Here is a 20,480-nt window from a genome sequence, read left to right as displayed (position 1 = left end):
GAGCTTAGTTTCTAGAAGTTAAATTTGAGAAATTCACATGTGAAAGGACACAGTTCCTCATTTCTTTATTCATCTATTCAACAGATATGATTACTATCTATCTCCTAGAAACATTACAAATAGTACTAGGGATTGAATAACAGACAAGGAGTCTTAAATCTCTGCCTTTAGAGATCTCAGATTCCAATATATGTACTGCAGAGTTGTAAAACAGTACATTAGTGTTATGCCAAATATAGTAATGGTGATTTGCTCCATAGAGGTGTGAGCGCTGAGGGGTGGCAATCATGCAGTCATGTAAGCCTTCTAGAAAGTACTGATATCTCTGCTAGATCCCAAAGAAAGGAAAATGTGTTCTCAGTAGAAGCAACAGCTTGTATAAAGGCCCCCAGGCTAGGGAAGCCAGATGCATTAAAAAATAAAAACTGAAATGAGGTCAGTGAATATTGACCACCATGTACAAAATATGATACATGAAAGGTGAAGCCAGAAAAATGAACCGAGGCTAGGAGCTGTGTGATCTACTTTACAGGATCTGGATTTGATCCTGAAAGCCATGGGTGGTTGTAGAAGGGGGTCCACGTGGGCAGCAATAAGCAAATTTATGTCAGAAAACAGTGTCAGGACCATAGGTAGAGATTTTTGAATTATATGCATATATGTTAATACTTGAGGTTATGAAATTGAATGAGATTGTTCTGGGAAAATCACTAAAAAGCAGAAACAGCTAAAGGTACAGAACCTTGGGGCACAGCCACACTTAAGAAGAGAGACGATAGAGAGAGAAATCAAAGAATGAAAACTGATGAAGAAGGGCACAGAGACCAGGAAAGAGGAAAGAGTTTAAAGGGAGGGAGGTCCATGATGTCAAAACAGAGAAGTAAAAGAGGGTGAGCTTCGAAGAGAGGTTGCCATTCACATCACACATACAAAAAGTACAGAGCAAGTTTTAAAAACATAAACATTGGTAAATATAATTGGGTACATTTATCACTACCTCACTAGTACTGATCACTTCTTAATCAAACCTTACTTGGCTTTAAGAGAAGCTTTTAATTAAAATATTCATGCAGTGGCAGTACCTAGTTTTGGACAAACTGCTAGTTGCTAGGATTCAGAAAACCAAACCAGTGTTTGTATTCTTCCAGGCTGGACAGATTTTAGAGGCTTAGCAGCCTTATTCTGTTAGCTTGTATTCAGTCCCATACTCTGCCTCTCCTCTTTTTCTGTACAATGAAAGAAAAAATTGGTTTTAGATTTCTGTTCCAAGAACCTTATTTTCTACTCTATTTGCCTTGAAACAAGCCACAAAAAAGATGAGAGAGATTTTAGATGAAGGGGACATTGCAGACATTGGCTACAGACTGCTCATCTTCATGATTTGGAAACTAAGGCACAGAGATAATAATTGGCTCGTCCAATGTCATACAGCTTTTATTAAGAAGGAAAGGGGAAATTTTCATGTATTGACTAGTGTTTTTTTTTTAATACTTTTCTACACTGCTTTGCCATCACAGCCTCCTCTGATCAAATGAAAAGCCCTTTCTCCTTTCAGCAAGTTTGTAAAATTAAGATACAATCATTTCTTTACCAGTTTAGGATCCTCTAGGCTTATAATCTGGCCTCTATAAAGCCCTCTAATACAAACCATGTATAATATCATTTTAAAGGAAATCACACATTTTTTATGTCTCCAAAAAGAAAACTTGAAACCTCTTAAATAGAACATAAAGTAACTTGAAAATAGTGCTCTATTATTTTTCTACCCTCAGATTACACAGCGGTAAAATTTTATTTAACATAATATCATATCCAGAATTAAATTTTTTTATCATCAATTACTTATACAAGTTTAGTTCACAAGTTTTAAGTCAGGATTTTTTCCCCCATAACTGCAATATCCAATAGTTAACTGCAATATCCAATAGTTAACTGCAATATCCAACACATTTTTATGAGGCAAAGTTCAAATATCAACACAGCATTATCACAGATTAGTTTTAATATTTTCTATATAGATATAGATATGTCTTTATTTCTAGGGTGTGATATAACTATAGTGTGCTCATGGCTGGGTAGAAGAATTGTGTTTAATATTATATAGCGTATTCACCTAAACTAATGATCAACCTAATATTTACCAGAAATTTTGCAAAAGCATATCATAAGGAATAAACTTGTCTATGATGATACTGTGCTAAAAATAAAGTTTATCACCACCAACTTTTAGAAACAAATTACAAATTCCTAATTGTCAGAAAAAAACTTGAAATAACAATAATAGTAATAACATTTGGTGCACATTTAAAGGACCTCTCCTCTTCACTGCACAACATTCTATATGAGTGTGCCCTGAGGTTGTACCACATGGTAGCCTTAGCTGAACACTTCCTTGCTACTCAAAGTGTGGCCCATAAACCAGGAGCACTGACATCACCTACGGGCTTATTAGAAATGCAGCATCTTGAGCTCCAAATAGATGTACTGAATCAAAATATGCATTTTAACAATCACTATACAGGTGATTCATGTGCAGATTTTTACACAGCAGGAAATTGAGGCACAGAGAGATTAAGTAATTTTTCTTTTAGAATGTTAGTAGATGTAGCAGACATTGTCTGTAGCCTACTGACTACCCAATACATCCTCCTATTTTCTAATAAATCCCCAATTTTATTTGGAGCAAAACTGTACCCAAACCCATGTAGGACACTCATTTTCCCAGATGCCCTCATAGCTAGAGAGCCATGACAGAAAGGTAGAAGTAAGCTGCAAGTGCTGGGAAGACTTATTTTTCTAATGAACGAAACAGATAGAGCTGGTGCCATCCCTTCCTTCTGTTCCAGCTTTAACCATGGATAAGATAGCTGGAGCTGCAGCAGCCATCTAAGGATCACGATGTGACAAGCATAAGGACAGAAGTAAACACAAAAGAAGAGGATGGAAAAATAAAAACCATCTGTGTTCCTTCTGCCATCACTTAAGAACTCAACCAGTGCTAGGAGCCACTACCTGTAGCCTTCTTATTGGTGAGAAAAATTGACCCCCCAAAGAAGACACTATCAATGAATTTTTCTGCTACTTTCAAGCAAACACTTCCCTAACTGTGGAAGGCTACCATGACATTCTTCTTTCTCCTATATTTGATTACTTTATTCCAATGCCAAGGAGAAAAGTTTCCTTTGTTTCCATCTTGCATTAAATTTGCAATATAAAAAGCCACTCAAGATTATTATATCTACTTCTAATGTGTTCAGACAGAAGTATGTGATGTGTCATACCAGCCTCTCTAAAAGGGTGGGGAAAATTACAGAGATGACAGGCCACAAAAAAGTTCCCTAAAGGAAAGGTGTTTGATGAAGAGACATCTGCTTTCCACTCCACTGACTTTCATATCCACTCACTTAAACATGCACCTGCCCACTTTCCTTATCTGTTGATAGATTTTGCTTAACATCCCAGCTGTTCTGAGGCCCTGGCAACAAAGGTAGAAATTGCAGCTGCCCCCTGCAGCTGGTGGCAGTCAGATGTCTAAGAAATGTGTAAGAGTAATATTCCTGCATTAGATGCCTGTATTAGAAGCTGTCACCAAAAATGACAAAGACCCAGTTGGGTGTGGTAACAGCTAAAGGAGACGACAAAGGCAGGCAACATCAATGGAAGGAGCATCTAAATGTAAATGTCTCCATCCTGAGTCAGCAACTGGATCCCCTGGGACTTTTCATCACCCCCTCTGTTTCACAAATAATCATGTAAATCCTAAATGACCCTCCCTGCTAAAGCTATGAGTCATACCATCAGTTTAGTGGCAGCCAAAAATACCTCTGAGAGCGATTCAGATTCTGTGGGAAGCTTGAAGGAATGAAAGTTGAAAGGAATCCTACTACAGCAATATTTTCCTCACAACAGCGTCTCCTCATCTTTTCCTTTAAGAATTCAGACACTGTTATTCTGATGTATATGTTTAAAGAATAACAAGTCAATTTTCGTCATTTAATCTATTTTAAATGGCGACATGCTTTAATGTATGCATTATTAATAAGACGGTTCTATATATGGTTTTCTTGTTATCTTTTGATCTTGTAATTCTGTAATCACTACTATGCCAAAAGCCACTCAAAATGATGAAAAGATACTCAGTTTTAATTTTGACTTATCAAGGGACTTCACTGTTCTCTTAGTAATGCTCTAATGACTACTTACTTAAAGTGGCGATACACTGACCCCCTCTCTTATATAACATTTTCACCACTAAAGCCTCCCCCCCATTCAGTTTCTTTAGATTCTGAAGTTTCTCATACTCTAATATCTATTGGATAATTTTTTTGCTATTCTCCCAAGCAAAATCATCAGTTTCTCATTTTTTGCTTCAGTGATTATGCTTACATGCCCTAGATAATTAATTAAACCTATCTCCCCATATTCCCCTTTACCCAACCTGAACAACAGTCTTGCACTTCCATTTTCTTTTAATTAAAATTTCCTCTCTCTTGGTATCCAAATTTTAATCTTCCTTATAAACCTGGCTGGTATTTTATTACACTATTTCCTTTCTTGAGAATTTAGAGAGTTTCTCCATATAATCATGGTAAAAACAATAATCTTTTTTCCCCTTTTACCTCAATTTTCCATGGCTAACTTGCTTAATTCCATTGTAATGACATCTAAAAAATTCATATAATTGAAAAAACTTGGACTATCCAACTCAAAGATGTGAGTAGTAACTCAGCATCTTTAGCTTCAAAATCTAGAATATTCTCATGAGTAATTAAGAGTAAACAAAAAATCCTTTCATCTCTTTCTAAAAGTCTCCCATGACACTTGTCTTCCTCCTCTAAGCTGCTCCCCAATTCAAGCCTGGTTCTCTTCTGTCCTGGCAAGCTTTTAACACACATCATTCTCAAATCACCTGATCCTTTTACCTTCTAATGGAAGCCAATTCTTCCCCAACACTTACTAAAATACCTTAGGTACCACTACAAAACATAATCTAAATAATGGGTTTTGGAATGCTATTAGGCAACATTTATAATTTTTATCCTTTCTTCAACCTTCCTTAACCTTGTGATGTAACTCTATTCCCCTACTCATAAACAATATCCAATTGTCTACTCATTATACCATATTCCTGAGATATTCATAAAGTTATTAGACTGCTAACCAGCTCTACAAAATAGTTGAAAATAGCATTATCTTATTTTTGACATATTTTTCTGTGGATCCTATATGCTTATCTATATATCAGAAGAAGGAAAGCCTTAAATTTTATTTATTTATGTTTTAAATCAAATTAGTAATACCTTGACTAAACATATGCTCTAAAAATACTGAAATGTTTCTATACAGAAAGAATATTCCTGGAACATTTTCATTCAGTCCCCCCAAAAAGCTGCTGACATCCTGAATATTAATAAATATATTTATAAAAGGATGCTCTTAGAACATACTACTATTTTTAAAAATTTTATATGAAACCATTTTTTATTTTTAATATGTTTTAAATATTGAAATAAACAAGACAGAATATAAACAAGATGAAATAAATTTAACTCATATCAAATTAAAAAGGCAGTGTACTCATTGTTCTACATTCTGATTTTTCAATTTATTAAAAGGGTGCAATAAAAACATACAAATATATCAGAACTACTACCTAATGTTAGTAACATAAATTACAAAACCCAATGGACAATCTGAAGGAATCTGTATCTTATGATAAGTTGATATCCCTAATCTGATGAGCTTCTGTGTAAATTTTTTTATATTTAAACATTAATTTTATTCTTTTCATAACTTATTCATAAATGATAAGATCTGTACGTCATGGGATAAGGGAATTTTAAGTTAAAAACAAATTTTCAGAATTCTGTGATGTGTCAACAACATTAAAGATTCAAAATAAATTCTTTTAACCCTCATCATACTACCTTCATAACTTTAACTTTTTATTTCACAGTGCATGTCTAGTTATTTTTTCATTCACCTGTAGCTCAGGTGAGATACAGCAGAAAATATGTTTTCCTTGAGAAGATAACTGATGAGTATTCCAAAATTTCAATTGGAATCAACACCGTCTTAGTACCTCTGGGAATGCCACTCTTAACATAAACACTCTCAACATCCCTGGTGCAGACACAGAAAGACATGCTCTCTGGGTATCACATTCTTTTGTAGATATAATAATTCACAGCCTGACAGTAAATATACCAGCAATCACTCTTCCCTTTATGAGAGAAGACTTACAGTCTATTAAAGAAAACATAGGGTAATCATACAGTATGCATAATTAAGGAGGAAAAGAAGAAACCAATGTCTAGAATACATGAAAGGGAAAAAGAGCCAAAATACAGTGTGATATGAATTTATGCATGACGGTCTTGTTCATTATAATATTTCCAGCATTTAAAATACCTAGCTAATCCTGAGCCTTGGAAAGAAACAGTTAAATGAATGAACTACACTTAGAGCTACGGAATTTGGCTACCTCCAGTAATGTGATACAAGTAAAAGTGATTTCTCACTTCTCTAAACTTCCATAGTACATTCATATAATGGAAAATGTGTTGTACTGTTTTGAGTTATTCTGAGAATGATAGTGTGCATGGCTTATATGCCCTCCAAGAAACTTTATCCCCTAGAAGACCAACACCACACTTTGTATGTCTTTATATCCTGCAGAGTGTCTGGCACATCACATGCCTTGAATCCCTATTTGTCAAGAAACAAAATACTAGAATAATTTCATTTGACTCTTTCCATGTTAACACATTGAAAAGTAATGAGTTGCTGACTGGCCAAGCTGTTCACTTGGCCATCTCCACTACCAATATAGATTTCTACAATGTGATTGAGCTGTAGCAATCAAAAATAACACTAAAACAAATGGATCTGTCATGCTTATAGTCCAATTTATCCACTGTGTATTAAGGGGGAAAAAGACCCTACAATTTTGATTGCACCTGAGTTTAAGTGCTAGAGGGTCTACAATGTGATTGAGCTGTAGCAATCAAAAATAACACTAAAACAAATGGATCTGTCATGCCTATAGTCCAATTTATCCACTGTGTATTAAGGGGGAAAAAGACCCTACAATTTTGATTGCACCTGAGTTTAAGTGCTAGAGGGAAAAAAAATACACTGAATTAGGTATGCTTGTGCCTCAAAGACCCACAACAACAATCCCTCAAAATTGTGACTGAGGGCAACACCTTTCTAGAGGTGATGATTGAAAGAACAAATTGCTATTAACCAAAAAATATTTTAGGGTGAAAACAAAGCCCTAGTGTCAGTTCATTAATACATGGGTAGTTATTTCCTGAGTTGTCATGTCAATGACATCATCTTGAATTTTGCCTAAGCTTTGCTCCATGGGGAGAAAGGGCCATGTCTAACCTAATGCATACCAGTGCCGTCAGGCATTCAGTCTGGCTTTCCTATAAAATAATCACCAGCTATAGATCTAATTAAAACAACAAACTGAGGAAACGTTTTGCAAAACTGCCTCACTCTAATCTTTTCTGAAGAAGCCTGTTTTAGGTTCTCTGCAACAGGGACTGAACCAACAACACACAGTGTTACTGACAGTGTGCAGAAACACTAAGATGCTTGTTAGTCATACCTCGAAATACTAAAAAGAATACCAAAACCGGTGCATAACATTACCATGCTCCTAGATAACCTAGCATGCACTGTCTTGAGGTCTGTCAGCACACTATCTTCAGAGAAAAGCAGGACAGGCCTCAGACAAAACTGAAGAAGCTGACTTTGAAAGCTCTGTCCAGGGTCTCCAGCTCACCCTGCATTCCACTGGCTGCATTCCACTTCAGGCAGCCAGTGCCTTTCCGCTTTCTATCTTTCATGCCTCCACAAAATAATCTTAAATAAATAGGAAATGACAAATGACTTGATATCAGTCATTTGCACTTTTATTGAAAGCTACTTACACACCTGTGTGAAATCACCTCAATTTCCATGTTCTCATTCGTGAAATGATCAAACAGTGTTCCTATACCCTTTAGGCAGGCTCAAGAGGGCAGGTCTGGTGCAGAGCAAACTCTGAAATCTCCTTACCCTAAAGCTTATTCTGAAGGTTATCCTATTCTGGGCACTGTAGGAGACCCCAGGAGTATGAGTCAGAAGAGAAGGGAGACTAGATTCTCAGCCACCTCGCACCTCTGCAGGAGCATCAGCCCCAACTGCAGCTGCCTGAATGACGAGGAAAATGCCAAGCATCACAGTTTCTCAAAGAAGCAGAGGCCCCAACATCGGGGGTTTACCCTGCCTCCATCTGAAACTAGAACTACTTAAACAGCTCAGCTCAATCTCTTGCTTTCTACTTATCTTACAACCCACCTCTCCTCTACCTTCCCCTCTCCTCCCCAGTTCTATATGGTGAGATTTCAAACCATTCTCAGTGTGTTCTCTACCTCTTGAGGCCTCCACCACCCCTCACCTTAAAGATAAGTATACTACTATAAAGTATCAGGTATACACTCTATAGTTGCAAGAGCCAGAGTTTTTGTCATACAAGTACCTGGTACATCCCAGGTAAACTGATAGATATGCTTTCAATTCTATGTCCCTAAAATCATCATTAATGTCATATAGCAAGCTTTTATTCTGTAAATATAATTGTGCTCCCATAGGCAAATTAATTATCAGGAATTCATGATGCCAAATTATCTATCACTATAATAATTATGAAGGACAATAAACATCATCTTTCTGTTGTTATGGGTTTTGTTATCAGAGATTCTGTGCATATACAAAGGTGTGTCTGCAGAATGAGACCGAATGCATAAGAAACATACAAACATCTCCTTTCTTTAAAACTGTATTATGTGTATTCCAAATTTATCAATTTTTAGAAGTCACAGCTCCTAAAAATCGAGTGTGAATTTGGGTGATATCTTCTATTGCATTTGAAGTAAAAGTAGCGGTAGAACCAACAATAAGGGTGATTATTATCTACGTGTATTGAGTTCTTCCTGTTTGCCAGACACTGTCCAGAAGATTTAAAAATAAAAAATAAACTAAAATAACCCCCCAACAAACCACTAAGTCACATACTTTTACCCTCATTTTACAAATAAAGAAACCAAAGCAAGGAGAGTTTGAGTAACATGCTAAAAGTTATGTGGTAAATGTATGATGGCGACAGAACGAAAAATCCAAAGCAGGCACTGATCTTTAACCATTGCTTTATCAAGTAACACAATGCTCTTTTGAGGTCAGACTCCCTCTTAGGTTCTGGGAAAAATCAGATTTTTCGGTATTAATTTTGCTCACTGAATAGCCCATATTTTATTTTTATAATTTTGAGAGTAATAAAATTCATAGAAACATGTTATCATACATCTCTCTATAGCCTGAGGATAACTATTCAGGAGAGAAGTTGGAAACCGACCCTCAAATCCTAAATCTATGATCCAACCTCATGTTTTTCATGGATTTAAGGGTAAAGTTTCTTCAAGGTTTCAGAGTATAAAACAAGTGCACCAGGGGAGAGAAATTCAACACAAACTCCTTAGAAACAGTTTTTTAAAACACATTTTAGCATGGTACTCAATCTGCATTTCCCAGACTGAATCTATAATTTAGATAACAAGTCTTGTCATTTCTAATAGTTGTCACTGTTGAGCATTGCGGATGTTAGCTGTCATAATTATATGAGGCCTGTCTACAACATTTACTTTTCCAATGACCCCATAAAATGGGTCCAAAAATCAAATGTTTCTTCCTTTATTCAGTTAACAATTTGAACACCTTTTATAAAAGGTAAAAATCCATAAGTGGCACCTCACCTTGTTAGCTCCAATAATTTAAATAAAAACAAAAGGAAAATTTGGTTCAGTTATTAGTTCTAGCTAATCTCAATATATGATCTTGTTAGACAAGATTTTGAGGCAATCCCATCTCAGATTTCCAGACCCACAAAGAAAGAAGACTACCAAATGCGTAAGACATACCAATGTTTTATTGACGTGTTTTCAAAAAAATATTATCTCCTAGGATAATATTCTCAGAGAACTTTCCTCCACTGTTCCTAACAGTACTAATATTTATCAATGAGATGTCACATCATGCTTTCTTAAGAATTTTAATTTACTTGAGCCACACGATATCCCTGTGAGATAACAACAGAATAAGTAGAACGCCTCTCATTTCACAGATAAGTACATTAAGTCACAGACAGCAAAATGAATCAACCCAAAATCACGCAGTTAGCTCAGGGCAGAATCACAGGTAACATAAAGTTAGAAGTTTGAATAATTGGTCCAATAATTGGTCCAATTCACCAAGAACTCAACCTAAAATATGCTGATGCTAATAGTGAGAGGCCAGTGTGGTAAAATTAATTATTCCATTGATTTCAAGGATAAGGTAAGTTCTATTGTTGATTCTTTTCATGGTAGCATACTAAAAAATTAGACTTAATTAATTATTTTAAAATTCATCCAAGAAATATTAATTGAGTGCTTAGAACATTCCAGGCACTGTTCTAGATGTTTAGGATAGATATATCAGTGAACCAAAGAACAAAATAGGCAAAAATCTCTGACTTCATAAAGCCTATATTCTAGCAAAAAGAGACAAAAATAAGCAGCTGACATAAGGGCAATAAATAAGTAAATAAATAATTTTGAATATTAATATATAAATGCTAAAGAAAAAATGAAGCTGGGTGAAGGCGATCAGGATTGCTAGGGGGTAGACAGGTTTAGTGGATATTAAATGGGTTGGGGTAGGTCTAACTGAGAAAATGAGATCCCGGGAAAGAGAGAACAGCCTCATGAGAAAAAGCCTCATGGAATACCCTGGTATGTTCAAAAAACAGGAAGAAAGCCCATTTGACCAGCAGGAAAGTTATTTAAGGTGAGGTCAAATGGGGAGACAGATCTTTCAGGGCCTCAGAGGACACCACAAGAAATCTGGCTTTTATTCTAGAAAATAGGGCACCATTGCAGACTTTTGAGAAGCCGAGTGGCATGATCTGACTTAAATTTTAAAAAGGATCTATTATTAATCATTAAATACCTTCAAATTGTATCACTCAATATATTACATAATCTTTGTCATATACATGAATCACAAAAGACTCTCCTCCTCTCAGATTAAAATACTGTTATTCTCATTTTCCCGAAGAAAATATCAAAAGTCAGAATGTCTAAGTAACTTGCCTAGAGTGAGATCTAGTAAGTAGTAGAGCCAGGTGAAAAGAAAAATTTTTGTAACTCATAGTTCAAAACTGCTTCTTCTTTCCTAAGTACTCATTTATATTAAAGTTATAAAGGAAAGAAAATACAAATTGAGATTAATTATCCAGTTTACCCATCAATAGGAATGTTCAGCTTGATATATTATAATTGAATCAAATCTATTTTTTTTCCTTATTATTAATTTCTGGGGTGTAATGATATGTAGGTAATTTACCTGAACTTTCTATTTGAAATGATATATGTACATTCAAGCTAAGAATTTTGGATACAGAAGCAATCATCATAATAATCTAAACTTATAGCAGTACATTTTGGAAGTTTTCAAAGTCTTTTAGTTATTGTGAATTATTAACTCTCTACCATATATTAGTCAGTGTGCTAAATTCAATGCATATAGCATCATATTTAATATTCACCTGAACTCTAAGAAACATATTAAAAACCCCAAATGTGGACCCCAAACGGCTAAGTATTGAAAGATTATGCAACTGCTAAATACCAAAGCTGGGATTTGACCTAATCTTCACAGCCTAAAGTTATGTTGTCTTCACTAAACCATGCTTCCCTCCTGTAGCATGATAGTCAACACATCACGTCAATATTCCTGACTAAAAGGTCAACTAGATATGAGTAGTCCCATTTTCCAGATGATTAACTGGTCATAGAAAAACTAATCAAGAAATCAACATTTAGTTTATGGCCACGACATGCAAATTAATATTGAGTAGCTGGGACACGGAGGATTTATGATACAATATCTTGCCTCAATGAGCTTACAATCTTATTAAGGTAACAAGAGACATATAAAAAGGGAATAAATAATACAAGATAACACATAGTAAGTACTAAATGAGATAATGAGCCAACAACTGCTAAAGAAATTCAACAGAAAGAAAACTTCAATTCAGTTAAGACAGATCTTTGCTAAAGAAGACCAGTATAAGATGATTTTTACAGGAAAGGTAGGGTTTAGATCGGCAGAGAGGATGAGAAAAAAATCATTGCAGTCAAAGGGAATAAAATGACCAAAGATGAAGGGAGCAGATGGGAATGAACTATCAAGAGAAAATGAATAGTTGGTGTTTGAAATGCAGGACAGACAAGGCGGTAAGGTAAAGTGGTAAATAAAGCCAGACAACTAGATTGTGGAAAACCTAGTTAAATTAGGAAGCTAACACAGAGATGAAATTGGTATTTGTTGCACTGCTAGTATGTAGCATATACTTTGTGTTTACTTTTTATGTAATCCTCTCAATGACCCTATTAGGTAGAAAGGCAGATATAGCATGGCCATTTTAAATCAAAGGAAACAGAGATCATCTGGCCAAGGCACAGTTATGTGTGTGTGAGCAGAATTCGAGTCTAGATCTGTCTGCCTCCAAGGACGGTCTCTTCCACTATCCCTTACCTTCTTGCAAAAGGCAATGGGGAGCCATCAAAGGTATCTGATCAAGAGAAGAGAGTGGCACGGGAAAAGCAGTGCAAAACTAAAAGAAGACTAATCTGACAGTGAGATATTAGCAAATGTTCAATATCAGAGGATTGGGGAAAGAAGACAATAAGACAAGAAAGGCCACTTAGTATATTGCATTAACCCAAATAACAAGATAATGAGGATCTATATTTGAGTGCAAGCAATAGAAACAAAAAGCATGTAAGATATTACCAAAGAAATAGGAAGAGATGGATGGCTATACCCAAGTCCCGAAACAGGTAGTTTCTACTACCCGACCATACATCCAGAGGGTAAATATTCTTCTTAAAAACTCAAAAAAGACAAAGTCCAAGGTCTAGCTTGAATATTTTAAGATTTTTTGACAGCACATGATTTATTTAAAATAATAAAATCTATGGCTTAGAAAAGAGATCTGCCTTAGTGCAATCTACCTCTTAAACCACCATCATGAATTATGACAGCCTAATGCAAAGCTTACTTTACTTACCTGAGTTTGACTATATTTCACTGCTATATATGCTAACACAAATAATTCCTTATATCCATGCTCCTTAGACATATTAATTATTAAGGAGATATTATTTTCCTTTTGATTTTCCTTGTGGAAAGTAAGTGTATATTAAATAATTAAATTTTCCTTTAGGGATACAATCTGTCATATTTTTGAAAATTATTTCTTCCTAGGACTTCTCTCTTAAAATACGAGGTATCAGTCAGGGACTCGAGTCAAAAACTAATAGCAATTAAGTGGCATATTAATTAACAAGTTGGTTCTCTTCTGACTCTTATCACCTCCTGGGCAATTCGAATCATGCAATTTCCAAAGATGTACATAAAATTAACAATGACCTACATTGCTCAAAGTAAATATGACATAAATATTCAGGCATTTAGTCAAGAAAAAATCTTTTCAAGCAACTTAATATTGCAAAGTCACCAAACTTGGCAATAACCAGGCTAACTATATAAATCTTTGATCAGTATCAAGTGTTCAACTAATTTGTCTTAACTTTGAATTAATTATTAAATTAAACATCTTAATAATTATGAAACATACATGTGATAAATGTCATAATTAAACTTAAACATATTAATCATTTAATTTCCCTTAATTTTCTGGATAAAAATAAATTTGTTTTTGAATGAAAATTAATGTTTAAATTTGAAGTCACACCATGCCATAACCCAATAATTTAATGCCTTTAGCTAATGTATATCTAAAATGTCTTTGAAAGTTTCAAGAATGTCAAATCTGTGCTGTCTTTTAGAAATATCATATATGTGTGTAAAGAAGTATTACCTTAGAATCCTAAAAAATCTGTTTGTCAAAATACAACCCAGATACTCCTTTACGTTTTTATGTTCCTTATTTCTGCATATCTGAACCAGGTGAAAATAGGCGTCTATAAAATATGATGAAAGAAACCAAAAATACTACACAAGCATGTCTGCTCAATAATGTTAGACTTTAACATACTCTAAGTTTGAAAAACTTAACCATTAGAAATAAATTAATTTGAAAACTATTCATGAAGGAAGCCTGGGCTCCATATGACTTTAGTCATTCTATTAAAGATATGTTAAATACATGGGTATAAAAAGAATCACAGATAGTGTTTATTTCATATATCTAACTTTCTTCTATATGTAAATTTTAAAACATAGTGATGCATTCATATACAAAATGTATTAAAATAGAAATGTTACCCTTAACTTTTAAAGGCATTATTTTGTGAGAGTTTAGAGAAAAGAAAACTATTTTTACCTCCAAGTCCTGGTCTAAGCCGATTATCGTAACCATCCAGAAGTCTGTCTAGAATTCTCGTAAAGATGGTAATGTTATTTTTAGCTTCATCTTCTTGGATGTTAGCCAGCACCAACCTAAACAGATAATTTTACAAGCTGATATATATACATATGTGTGTTTTGCAAGTGCCAACATGCTCTTCTTCCTTGATTTGAATGTTAAGTCTCCCTAAGCTACTAGTGTCACCCATTTTCCTACTCTTCTTCACTTCTATAAACACCAGTATGTCTTCAGGGAAGGTAAACATGCTGTTAAAAATGAATACAAAATAGTAGATTATCAGAAGTTTGATGTTAAAACTACCTGAGCTTTCTACCACTATATTCTATGTAAGCAATTCATTTTTTCCCTAAAATTAATTGCCTAGAATACATTATGATTGTGTATCACATGCAGACACTATTGGTAATGTTATTCTGCATTAATAATGTTATTTCTGCAGAAAGGTATAATTATCAAATGGACTCCTGAACTAATTCTTCAGTATTTTGAATATTAATTGGAAAATAAATTGCCTCCTTGGGGGTACAACATTTTTGTATCTTCTTCATAAATATATTTCTTTTTCTCTTCATGTCTTTTTCTTTTTTAAACCAAGATGATTTTCTTACTTTGGGTATACCTCCACCCAATGGCCAAGTGCAATATAGACATCAGGGAAACTCCGCTGGCTGTTTGCCAGGCTCCACTGTAGCCAGGAGGTGGAGGTGGGCTCAGAAAACATCAGCAACACACACCCAGCTACAGAGGATCTTGGAGGACTAGTCTCTCCTGATTAGATCCATAGGGTCTACATAAAGATTAAAATGCCCAGTTACTATTTTCTGGTGATATAAATTTGTAGAAAGAACAGGTGGTCTTAAAATATCACCAGAAAAGGTTTGGGAATGGTGATATTCTCCATTACTTCTCCATCACAAAGCCAGACATCTGATTTTGTGACATCCAGCAATTTGGTGCAAGAGCAACTGAATATAGAAAACAGAATGTCCCTTTTCACTGCCATTTTTTTTTAACTCAGAATGATTCAGAGATTTAAATTACTGGCTCCAAAAAAGAATCATTTATATAATAGAATAAAATACTGGCATGAGAATAACTGGTCAAATATAGAACAGAAAACTAGTGGAGAGAAATATGGTAAAGCACTGAGGATTTTCAATGATTATTAATTAATCATGGATTGCTCACTGCTTTAAAATCAAAGATTATATATAATTATATTCTGACCAAGAGGTATTGTGTAAAATATCATTGACAGAGTCCGTTTGCACTTAAATGATTACAGAACTAGTAGCTAAAAATAGTCATAATACATCGAAAATTGGTAACCAACTACAAACAAATATTGCTATAAGACCATAGAAAATGCTAAAACACTGATATCAACATAAACATTTATAAATTAAATAAGTATATTAGTTCACAACTTTCAGCCTCAAAAGTTTCTGTATCACCTAGTTAAGCTAATTTTAAAACCAATAACTAAAAGAGTCATAAAGTTCCACATAGATTTTTATTCAAAAGGGTTTTTAAATCACATTTTATATTTTCTTTCTAAAGTCAATATGCAGATGTTAAATGAATAGATATTGTCCACTTAAAAATAAGGCTTTACAAATAGATTTCTTATCACTTCTAGAAAATATTTTCATATTTTGACCATTTTTTGACAGGAAAATAAAAAAATTAAAAAGGAATTAAAGGTATTATAAAGACATTGATTTTTTAAAACAGAATGATTATAGGAACATTCTTATGAAACTTGTATTTTAAGTCCTCTGGTCTTTTGAAAATCATACCCTAAAGGCATTAGATACAAGATTCCCATTGATGACAAAAATTAGAAAGGACTACAACTAAGATTAATTTATCATAATAAAAATTAATTTCATGTTCGAAGAGCATAGGCAAAAAGAAAACCAGTTACATATTTGAAATAAGTACTCTGTATGACAGTAACCATGTGAAAAATAAGAGCTCTCTAAATTTATAACATGAAAAGTTGACTAATAAATCAAGCTTTTGTTTCATTATTTGTAATTTGGGAAGTTGTATACTACCTCCACCTAGAGGTTTAAAACTTACACATCATTTCGGTTTTCTAAAAGAGCAAAAACCATTAAAAAAAGAAAAAAATAATAAGCTAACACAAATCACTTAGCTGGTACTTTTCTGTCTGGCTTGAAGAAAAACTTAGCTTTTGTACTGAATTTGTTGTTATTAGAAGTGCATATAATTTAACCACTTCAGTTCCCTGAAGAATATGCCATTGAAAGGACATTCTTTTCTTCAGTGGTTGTTTTGTATAGAAAATAGCTCTTTTCACTTTTGCATTTTATCGCTAAAAACAAGGAACAGTGAACTTTTTGTAGTCTGCCACTTCACAGTACACTTTCCTGGTAGAACTCTTTTTTTGTGGGAAATAATTCTTCAAAACATCCCTGTATTGATGGCATTCAAGAAAAACCTATTTAAAATTTGAATTAAAAGAGTCAAATACAATAAATGTCTCACCTGGTTGGGTCCCACACCAAAACAACAAGAAGCAGCAACTGCATATTGTAGACGTCCAGTTTCGCCTTCATCTTCTCTCTTTGCAAAGCCATGAGAGAAAAACAAAATGTACTTGAAATTGCCTTGGTCTCAACATCCAAGTAACCCAAAAGAATGTTATTTCAACTGGGAATTGGAGTTAAAACTATGGAGATTACTCCAGGGGACTAAGTGTAGGGAGAGATGATTGGGGGAGGGATTTTTTCTTTTCTTTTCTTTTCTTTTCTTTCTTTTTTTTTTTCTTTTGAACAGCAAGATGACCAGGTAACAAGACTTTGCCTTGCCAGGAACTTCCCTCAGCCCCATCGTCAGCAAGCACTGTTTTGTGCACACATGTAATAATAACACCCGGGATTCTAAACTGACATACGAGCTGGAGAAGGGAACGGGTTGGAGAGGAGAGTGGAAAAGGCGAGCAGATGGACACTTCATGCCACAAGCCCCTCAACCAAAGCCACCCCCGCAACCACAGTGGAAAAGGCAAGGGGCAGCCAGCCCACTCTTTCAATTATTCTTTTCATTGCAGTCAACTGCGGTCCTCACGTCTTCACTTCTTCACTCCCCCTATCGTAAAATAGAATAAAATAATCTCCCTCTCTGCTCATCCAAGGTTGCCTAAGATCACGTCTTTAGGCAGCCGGGTTCGGATCCGGTGCTGCGAAACGACGCGTTTGACAGCTGCTCAGGAGCTGCGGATCACAGTAAGAGAAGGAGCGCGAGGCTCCCGGATCAAGCACCAGCCAGGCGGGCAGCGGCAACCACAGTGTGCAAAGTTGAAGACTATAGCAGAGCCAGGCTAACGTGCTGACCGGCAGGCGTCCTGGATCTCACCGTAGTTGCAAATATGCTTCCGATGATGAATATCGAGATTATTTTTCTAATGAGCTGGGGAGGAGGGGGCGGGGGGACTTGAGCCTCCTCCGCTTCCAGGGAGCATCGCAAAGTGGGGTAAGGGGAGATGAGGCATGCACGCGAAGCAAAAGCAAACGGCAAAGGGTCCCTGTGGGGACCAGCGTGTGCGACCCTACCTGAAACAGCAAGCAGAATTCAGTGTTTTCCTTCCTCTGCCCTGATCTTGAGGATATAGGAAACTTGGGGGCGGGGGGGTGGAAAGAGAGAAGAGAGAGAGACTGCTGCAGCCGAGCGGGCGGGGAGCGATGGGCTGGTAGAAGCCGGAGGGGAGCGCGAGGAGTAGAAGGAGGCGAAGGCGTCGGTAGAGGCGGTGACGGGAGGAGGAGGAAGAGGAGGAGGGGAGCGTCGGCAGGAGCTGGCGGGGCGGGGGGCAGTCGCGGGCCGAGGCGCGGAGCGCGCACCGGCGGCGGGCACGAGCCCCGCGCCTGGAGGAGGAGGAGCCAGGACGAGGAGGAGGGCTAACGACCTTCCCGGGAACGCAGAGACCCCCGGCCCGACTCCGGGGAACCGACCGCCGCCCTCCAGGCACCTGCAGCGGCGCAGCTCTGGGCGGCGTCGGGAGCCCGGGTGCGCCCCGAGCGCCACTCCCAGCGCCCACGCTGCGCCGGAGGAGAAAAGCCCACGCGCCGCCCCGGGCTGCTCCCCGCAGCCGCCTGCCGGGGCTCCCGAGAGGCCCCGAGGTTCCTGGGGGCGCTGCCGGTGGGTGTCGGTGCGGAGTCGAGAAGGCAGGGTGTTCGCCAGGCCCTAGAGCGCCGGGGCCGCGCCCTGCCGCTCGCCCCAGGGCATCCCCCGGCTGGCTGTGGAGAGACGTGGCTGCCCAGAAGAGGTAAAGAGGTACCGCGCCCGTTGGAGGGCGACGGGGGCTCATCACGCCTTTCTTTAGTCATCAGCGCATCCACACAGGACCAAGTTCAAAGCATGCTGCGTGGAATCAGACAGCAGGAAGTTTCTTTGATTTCCTGAGCCTTCTTCATATAGCACCGTTCCTCGACACTTCTGCAGTCAGGACCAATGTTCTATCAAAGCTCTGAGGCTGGAGACTTCTCTGGAACCAGTCTGTAAAGTCCATTTACAAATTATACACTTCAGGAAACCTCCCTCTCACGTTCAGCAATCACGTTCTCCCCAAGCTCTTTTCACAGGCGTCCTCCCTACCAAGCGATCAAACTCAATCAACATCTCTAAAAAGTTCACGATACCCCCAGGCGAAAAGGGACCTGCTGTGCTTCTAGTACTTCTGCAATTCATTCCCCGGGGGGGGGGAAGATTTGAGGTTTTCCCCGTTTAGGGCTTTTTGCTGGCAAAGGGACTTGTAATTCCAATCCCATGTACAATTTCAGCATTGTGTGTTTGATCTGTCTCATTTCTCTTCCATTTTATCTTAGGTGATAAAATCCAAACGTGCAACTTGAACAAAAATAAGAAAAGAGAGAGAGAGAGTTTCCTTTTTTTACTGCACATGTTATTCACATTCTACTAAGGCAAAGCAGAGCCGGGGTTTATCTCTTCCAGAAGTTGTTAGAAACGTTAGACACTTTAAAAGAAAAAGATCAACACGCTGATATGTTGCTGTCATTTTACATTCAGAGTCAACACATGCCAAACACTTCTATTTCATTAGTTATGCACCCAAAATTCAGATGTTTCTCCTAGATGGGGCATTTTCATAACAGGCACTGCTAATCTACAGTAAATTTTAGCTTTGCTTTGAAGATTATGTGAGGAGAGTAAAACCTTTACATTGTAAATATTTCAAGCTGTCCTTTTCAACCTATTAATCACCACTTTCTGAATGAGCATTTAATATGCTACAACCTAAACAAACATTTGCTCTGTTATTTAGCTGGCTCTGTGAAGAATGGAACACCACCCAGCTTTCTCCTCCATCATTAATATTCCTTTCCTGACTTGCCCATTGCAGAAGCTAATTGAAATTCACAAAGATAAAAAGCATGCCATTTAAAACCTTGCAACCAGGCAATCCAAACGTCTTATACTTGGCGTGAACACTTCACTTCCTTCTATAGTTTCCTCTCTTCCATTTCTATGAGTCAATCGTCATTAAAATCTCTATCCCTTTGCCATTTATATTACCATTCAATTGTTTATATTTTGATAATGGAAGTTGAGCAGTTCATGGTTTCTTCCCAGCTTTAATTGCTGTGCTCTTTCATGACTGTCACAATTTTGTAAATATCTTCATATATTAGTCTCATACTTACCACTCTGGTATTTTCCCTGGATTATAACACTGAATTATGGATTTGGGTTTCAATAGCTTTTTTTTCTTTCAAAATGTGTATCAATTCTTTTGATCTGTTCTAAAAAAAAAAAAAAAAAAAACAACCAAACAAACAAAAAAACAAGAAAAACTCAGCTTTTCTCATTAACACCCTTATTAGGTTCGTAATCTCATTGACATATGATCCACTTATATGGAATTTCAGAGAGTTCAAATTATTTTGGATGATTTTCATCTCTTTTTTTTTTTAAGTGTATGTCCAAAGATTTGGATATGCCTTTACTGGAG

General features: G+C 36.7%; 1 protein-coding gene across 4 annotated transcripts in view; it reads right to left on the bottom strand.

Annotated features, from left to right (window-relative positions):
• GABRA2 (gamma-aminobutyric acid (GABA) A receptor, alpha 2) overlaps positions 1-18,262 on the bottom strand; it is a 147,893-nt gene extending 129,631 nt beyond the window's left edge. For 3 of the 4 annotated variants that reach the window (XR_550668.1, XM_008575268.1, XM_008575271.1), the window contains exons 1-2: positions 17,000-17,231; positions 14,441-14,556 (exon numbers count right to left, since the gene is read on the bottom strand). Coding sequence is in view for 3 of the 4 variants with exons in the window: in XM_008575268.1 (XP_008573490.1) it covers positions 14,441-14,556; positions 17,000-17,091 (208 nt within the window). In the remaining variant the exon portion in view is untranslated. Of the gene's footprint in view, positions 1-14,440; positions 14,557-16,999; positions 17,232-18,066 lie in introns of those variants that run through there. The other variant, XM_008575269.1, reaches the window with a different exon arrangement.
• Between the last annotated feature and the right edge of the window lie 2,218 nt (positions 18,263-20,480).

Source organism: Galeopterus variegatus, unplaced genomic scaffold, assembly GCF_000696425.1.
Source record: "Galeopterus variegatus unplaced genomic scaffold, G_variegatus-3.0.2 Scaffold1166, whole genome shotgun sequence".
Lineage (NCBI taxonomy): Eukaryota > Metazoa > Chordata > Mammalia > Dermoptera > Cynocephalidae > Galeopterus > Galeopterus variegatus.
Note: the sequence above shows the minus strand (reverse complement) of the source record. Positions and strands in the feature narration are given on the sequence as shown.